The 7,560-nt window shown below is 49.5% G+C and overlaps 1 protein-coding gene across 1 annotated transcript; it reads right to left on the reverse strand.

The window, feature by feature from the left end:
• Positions 1-4,976: 4,976 nt before the first annotated feature.
• On the reverse strand, positions 4,977-7,346 carry LOC311241617 (ubiquitin carboxyl-terminal hydrolase 11-like; the record flags this gene model as incomplete). The annotated part of the gene is made up of 1 exon (XM_084330493.1): positions 4,977-7,346. The coding sequence occupies one exon, from the start codon at positions 7,344-7,346 to the stop codon at positions 4,977-4,979; it is 2,370 nt and encodes a 789-aa protein (XP_084186619.1).
• Positions 7,347-7,560: the final 214 nt, after the last annotated feature.

The raw sequence follows: 7,560 nt of genomic DNA on the forward strand, positions 1-7,560 counted from the left end.
ATTTCTTTTGCGAGGCCCCCCTTCCCGCGAAGCCCTGTGCGACCGCACTGCTCGCACACCCCCTGAGGCGGCCCTGCCTGGGGGTATGTATTTCCAGTGTCAGAAATATTGTGTCTGTTACTAGGCTTGATAAAATTGTGATGAAACCAAGGAGAATATAAATGTTGATTTATGATTTTTGCATCTTTGATAAAAAATGTATACGGGGGGCGGCTAGGTGGTGTAGTGGGCAAGGCACTCGCCACCAGTGTGGAGACGCTAGGATTCGCGTGTTCGAATCCAGCTCTCCACATTGTTTTTCAGTTTGGCTGGTCGTCCGCAGTAATACACATTGGCCGTATTACGGGGAGGGAAAACTGAAGGGTGGGGATCGAACGTTGTGAACAAGCGACTCCTACAAGTCGGTTGGTGCGCCTGCGCAGTAGAATCAGGAAGTGTCGGGGGCAGCGTGAGCCTCCCACGCGTTACTCCTCGACACTGAGAGATCGAGCTGCGCAGGTGAAAAGATGCGACTGCTGTTACCTCAAGTACCGGAGGGGACTTGTGCTATGTATGACTTAGTCCACATTGCAGCCGGCTTGTGGGAGGCAAGAAACAGCGTTCGTGACAGGGGAGGGTTGAATTGGATGATACGAAATTGGGATGGGAGAAAATATGGAAAAATGGGAGAAAAAGTGGATCAAAAAAAAAAAAAAAATGTATACGGGTAGGAGAAAATGCTCACTGAGCTCATTCACCACCTTATTGAGATCATGTGTTACGTGCCCCCGTGGGGAGACGCAACACTAGGCCACAGACAGGATAGGTGAGGATGCAGTGACACAAAACACCGTAGACGGGTTGTAAAATAACAATATTTATTTTACACAAAAGTGAGATCAGCAACACAGAGAGCAAAGAGGACCTACCAGTGAGCACCAAATAATATCAAAATAAAACAAAGCCCCCCCCCCCTTTACAGGCGCGGACGCCCCAAAGTACAGGAGGTGGTGCTCACTCTAAGCTGGTGTCTTTAACAGTGGTTCTCCTACGTGATGCAGATGTAGACCCCAGGGTATCTTCACTGCCCTCAATGTCCCTGTGTGCGAAACAAAAGGTTAATATATAAGAAAAACAATCACCATAAGCTGGGTGACGAGGAATACATAAATACAGAAACAGGTTATGGGTAAAACAGAAATGTACAACAGGCAGGATCACAAAACGGTACAATACTATAGGGAATTGCTAGAAAACCAGAGCCTTGACCAGCTCTCACACAAACAACAGCTCCACAGAGCTTTCTACTAGCTCATGCACCAAAACATGAGCTCAACAGAGCTTTCAACTAGCTCATGCACCAATCATGAGCTCAACAGAGCTTTAACTAGCTCATGCACTAAACATGGGCTCAACAGAGCTTTAACTAGCTCATACACAAAAAACAATGAGAGCTCTACCACAACACCACCAGATATAATTACCCACATACACCGACAGAGCTCTAGCTAACAATGCATACACAGGGATTATATGAAGGGATGTGGAGGCCAATTAGGCTGATGAGCCTCAGCTGTGGTTGCTGCTGCTTCTTCTGTTGGCTGGAGTGGAATGGTGATTGACCCTTCTTCTTCTTCTTCTTTTTGGTGTTTTACGGCGGACGGCCACCATAAATGGGGCATTTACCGCCACCTACCGACCCGGAAATCGGGCCAGTCTTCCATTCTCCCCTCTTCTTTTTCTTATTCAACGGTTCAATGTCAGATCACGACCAAATCCATTCAACCCCCTAACACACCAAACAAAACAAAACCCATCCCTAACATCACCACCCTATCCAACCTAATCTATGAGTCACTCATTGCCTCCAGCGACTGACTCTGGCCTTCCTGAACACTCACCACCCCCTTCCCTAACTCTCTTACTTGATCCCTCACACCAACCTTCTTCCCTACCTTCCCTAACTCCTGTGTTACTTGCCCTATTGTCAACCCCTTCATACCCATGTCTAATACTGCCGCCTCAACTACTAACCTTAACCTCTCTGTCCTACTGCTAACCATCACTATAGTATTCACCACTCTCGTCACAAATGCCACTATCTCCAACTTCACCCCCCACACCCTCTCTTTCTCCTCTTGCACTTCCTCTACCGACAAATGCCCTTTCCTAAACCCCTTATCCACACCTTGCTTCCCCTGATCCTCCTGCACTACCCTTACTGCCAAATGCCCTTCTCCTTCCTCACCTTGCTTTCCCTGACCTAACTTCCTAACTGCCTCCGCATACGAAATCCTATCATCCCTTCTCACTCTCTGAACCTCAACCTCCCTCCTCATCACCGCACAACCCCTAAACGCTACACTATGTTCCCCACCACAACTACAACACTTCAGCTTCACTCCCTCCCCACACTTCCCATATTCATGCTCCCCGCCACACCTAGCACACCTCTGTCCCTTCTTACAAGAAACAGCTACATGGCCAAATTCCTGACACCTAAAACACCTAAGAGGACTCTGAACAAATTCCCTAACCCTAAACATCCTATACCCTACAAACACTACACTAGGAACAACCTTACCCTCAAACTTAATCACTACCGTCTCCGTCTCTACCCTATCTGCCCCCCTCTTCATCCTTTCTGCACCCTTAACTATGCCATTACGCCCGTCCTTCCCTAACCCTTCCACCAGCTGCTCCACGCTAACCTCGACCGGTACCCCAGCTATCACCCCCTTACATCCCCCCTCCCTCTTCTCCCCTACTCTCACTACCTCCCTTATACCCACGCCACCAATGCTCCTCATCTTCCTAGCCATCTCCACCTGCCCTACACTTACACACCCTACAGCCAGATTCCCATCTCTCAAAACTCTAGCATACTTTACCTCTCCTAACTGCTTACCTACGAGTTTTGGCAGCTCGAACAACCCTAACTTGCTCACTCCCCCCACCCCCTCAAACCTAACCACTACATGAATCACTCCCGCAACAACCTCGGCTCTACCCTCACCATCTGATCCACTCGAGCTATCCCCCCTACCCTTCTTCCTTTTCACCCCCTTCCCCCCACTATCCCTGCCCCTCTTCTCCACCTTACTCCACCCTTCTCCCCCGCTCTCACCCCCCGAACCACACTCCATACTGTCATCTCCCATCGCCAAACTCACTCCCTCAGGGAGCAGCAAGGCGGACATACCCATCAGCTCACACCCTTCATATCCGTCAATCTTGACCCTGCAGTCTTCACCCTCGATCCAGGAAACAAACCCCAGATACACCTTGCCATCCGGGGGGTACACAGCACGACAGCGAGAGCCCACCCTCCAAGCTAGAGCCTCCTCCATGTCTCCATATCCCATCAAACAGTTCTCCCGACAAGTAAACTTAAGTCTCTCCCGCTTTCGACACCACCGCCCCGGCACACCAGGACCAGACTCCAAACATTCAACCTGCAAAACGCTACCCCCCTGACGGAGCGACTCTACCTCCCCTTCCGACATCCTCACGCCATCGACACGGAACAGTCCTTCCACCATCTCCTCCGAAAACCTCAACCTCCTCTGCTCCGACCACGTCCAGCCGCAATCCAACCCAACCGCTCCTCCTTCCCCCATCCAGGCGCCTGCCGCTAGCCAGCAGCCGCTTCGCCACATGGTTTCCTCCGTCCACTCCGCCGACTACCTCTCCAGTCGCTTGCCGGAAACACACAGCTGCTCTGTCTGGTGATTGACCCTGAGAGGTAGATAGATTATATAGGAGGGAGACAAGAAAACACTACAACCTGCCTAATAATAATAACCCACACAATATAATATTACATGCATACATAATACATAATGAAATAAGGAATGAAATAAGGACAGAGTCCGTAACATCATGTGTACAAAAAAACTAAGCAAATGAACAGCGGGAAGATGATTAAACAGAAGGATTTGTAAATACAGTAATTAATGATAATCGATTTTAATTATAAATTCATATTTGACCTTGAACTTGACCTTGACCTTATTATGGCCAAATCATACATCTATGGATAGGGAAAATGCTCCTCTTTCCAATGGCAGAGTTGAATCTGGATTTAGTCATTTCCTTGCGGTTTTTACGATAATTAGCATTTTCCGATAAATTTGTATTTCCGATCAATCGTATAAAACATCGGTAAAAATGAAAATATACACTTTGACTACTGTTTTTGATAGGGTTATGGTCTTTACTCTTGGCTACAAAAAAAATATTTAAAAACATTGACCTCTTAACATCCAAGGGCCCACATGTGGACGATTCTTTGCCGACCTCTAGTGGCTCGGTGTGCATTTCTTTTAATACAATAATAGATAGAATTAAAGCCCTATTTGTTGCCTGTCGATTGCCCTTTCAGGTGACAAAATACGTTCAGCAGTTCTCGAGTTACATGCCGATATGTGAGGCGTGCCCCAAAGTACGCAAAAGTACACATTACCACCGTCTTATTTGTCATAATAGAACATTCTGGAACATTTGTGATGTCACAGTATGATGTCATGGTCAAACATTCTAGAACATTTGTGATGATGTCATAACCAAACATTCTAGATCATTTGTGATGTCACCGTATGATGTCATGACCAAACATTCTAGAATGTTGCCCTAGAATTTGCCCTTTCAACAGTAAAGGGCTCCGCACACGGAGGGCGATTTTAGCCAAGCGACCGACTTTTTTTGCAAGCCGACCGACAGAATTGTATCGCCTCCATTGTTATGAATGAGACAGCCCACACGGCGGGAGATTTTGAAGCGACGGTCGCGCAGCTATTTCTGTCGTCTGGCTAAATATCGCTTCGATCCTATAATTATAATTTTATTATTATTATTATTTTTTTTTTAAAGTAGATTCTGGGCTTTTCAGAAAACATTCAGGGCTTGAGCCCAAGTAGCCACCCCCTAGCCCTGTCCCTGACGGAGCCGCTCCGTCACATCGAGCCTGCGGAGGGGGCGGGCAGAGTCGGCAGCTGTCAGATTTTGTCTTGTCGATGATAAAACAAGAGATAGGCAGCGTTGGTCACGATCTCTTCCTCTCTGGCATACGTCACCTTGCTGTCATCAAAGGAATACCACAGGCCATCGTCCTTGTTCCGTGCACAGCTGGTATAATGTCCACCTCTAATTCCTCCGTAGTGATTGGACACAGCAATGAGGTCATATCGGCTCGGAGGCTCCCTGTCGGTCGGGCTCTTCCTCAGCAGAGACACAGAGAAGTCGAGGTCTCTCAGAGGGAAGTCGACGATGATGTCGAGCTTCTCTCTGGAGAACTTGGTGTAGGTGAACCTCTTGAGATGGATGATGAGGACCTCTGGCAGAGACCACAGATCCAGCTTCTTAGTGGCCAGCTGAGGTTTCTTACACAGAGGACAATACCATGGGTTCTCCTCCTCCAGGGTCTCTACAGTAGTAAACAGCTGGATACACTCCTGCAGCTGAACCGTGGCGTGTTGCCGAGGAACCTCCATGCTGGAATATTTCAACCATTTCTCAGCTTCATTCTCGTTGTAGAACATCTTCTTCATGCCAGGGTCCCAGTCTATGGCCACGTACGAGCTCCCACCTTCACCCGTCCCTCGCACTGTGGTTCCGTTGGCGTTCACCGCCTGGATGGAGAAGAGACACCTCTTCCTTTTACCGCTGCACACCTTCCTCTTAGCCGGCTGCTCGTTGGCTAGCGGGCCAGGAGAACAGGCCTCTTCCTTCTTCTCCTCCTCCTCGACATTTTCGCAAGGCTGCCACTCTGCCCCCTTTAGGTCTATGAATGGTACTGCGCTAGAAATAGCGTTAGCGTTCCCGCTCGTGTTGACATCGTTAGCTGCAGCGGTGGAGTTACTGCTAGTGTTAGCAATGGTGTCCGTGCTGGTGCTAGCGGTGGCGCTAGTGGTGCAGATGGCAGAGGAGGAAGGGCTGTCTTCCATCCTCGTCACGTTATTGGCCTCCTGCTCGGCGTGCTCCAGTGAGGGCTGAGTTTGGGTGGGATCAGGGTGGGGCTTGGTTATAGCAGAGCCATCTGGTTGGCTGTCAGCCTGTCCGTCACCACAGCAGTTGTCTCTGTGGGAGGGGCCTGCTCTCTCCCCATCCTCTTCCCCCTCATCGTCACTGACACCGTTGGTCTGAGTCTTATACAGCTCCTCCTCTTCCTCCTCCTCCTCTTCCTCCTCCTCCCCTTCCTCCACCTCATCCGAGGGGTCAGGGGGTCGTACGTAGCGTGCCAGTCTCTGTAGGAATATGGCATACAGAGCCTCTGTGTTACACAGGCTGCTGCGAGGTACAGCCATCAGCAGAGGGTGTCCGAACAGGGAGGTCCCATAGAAACTGCTCCCAGAGCCATGGTCCCAGTAGTAAGAATGCTCCCGCAGGTAGAGAGCCAACACCACCTCATCTCCATCCTCCTCCACATAACCTCTACTCAACTCATAAACAAATATGTCATCTTGCTCCAGAATACAGCTGAGGGCCTCGTCAACGTGGTAGATCTTATAGAACCGATGGTCGTACACGTCTGCTACCATCATCTGGCCGGCTGGTACGCTGGTCATCACTGAGAGGGCAGAGTAGAGGTCAGATACCTTGCCTGCTTTAGGGACCACCACACGATACTGTACAAGCTTGGCGTTTGGGTCCAGAGAGACAAAGAGAACCTCCATGACTCTGTCCTTACTGACGGGGAGCGGAACACTCAGGACACAGAAGGGGTCGAAGGTCACATAGCCCTTGTGGCACTCTGGGCAGACCAGCGTGGACTTAAAGAGGCCGTGGAATGTGTCGACGATCACTGAGTCGTTACGGCGACGATGGTTCCGCCATGCCTCATCCGCCACTTCCTGGTCGGGACGTCCGTCTGCGTCCCGTTGTTCTATGTACTCTTTGTTCTTGACTCTGTTGAGGTCTTCCTGCAGTCCGTCCAGCAGGAAAGAGAGCAGCTCCTGGCAGTCATGCTGCTCGTAACCCAGGAACTGAGAGGCAAAGTGTCCCACCTTGGTCTTGAAGATGTCCGGCACCACAGAAAAGTGTCTTCCAGACCACATCTGTTTAATAATATCAGCGTACGTCTTTGCTATCTCTCCCTTCATACCCAGAGGGTTGGTGAAGTTCAACTCCTCCAGGTACAAGTTACGCAGGAAATACTCTGTCAGGGGAGGGGTGTTACTGAGACACTGTAGAGCTGAGTTCATGAAGCAGGTATTCCCCAGGTTGGCCAGACCACAGACACCAGGCTGGCCACGGTACGGGTCCTGCTCCTCCGCCGAGTTCCTCATGATCTGACATCTGGAACTGGCGTCAGCGTTCCTCATCTCCATGATCAATGTCTTTCCATGGCTAAACGGTAGGCGAGGCATCTTGTTTGAGAAATGGTTTCAATCTATGTTGTTTAACAGTTGATCTGTTCAGTCTTGTTCCAAAAAGTCCCGTTCAGATAACAGGACTAACTTCGTTGGAGCGGAGCGCGAGCCAACGTTCGTTGATAAAGAAAAATAATGTCCACAGCCGCTCCAGTGTAAAACAAAGATATCCAAATGGTTTATTTCTCTTCCACAGCGAAGTCTTTCTTTA

Source organism: Notolepis coatsorum, assembly GCF_963971535.1.
Source record: "Notolepis coatsorum genome assembly, chromosome: 15".
Lineage (NCBI taxonomy): Eukaryota > Metazoa > Chordata > Actinopteri > Aulopiformes > Paralepididae > Notolepis > Notolepis coatsorum.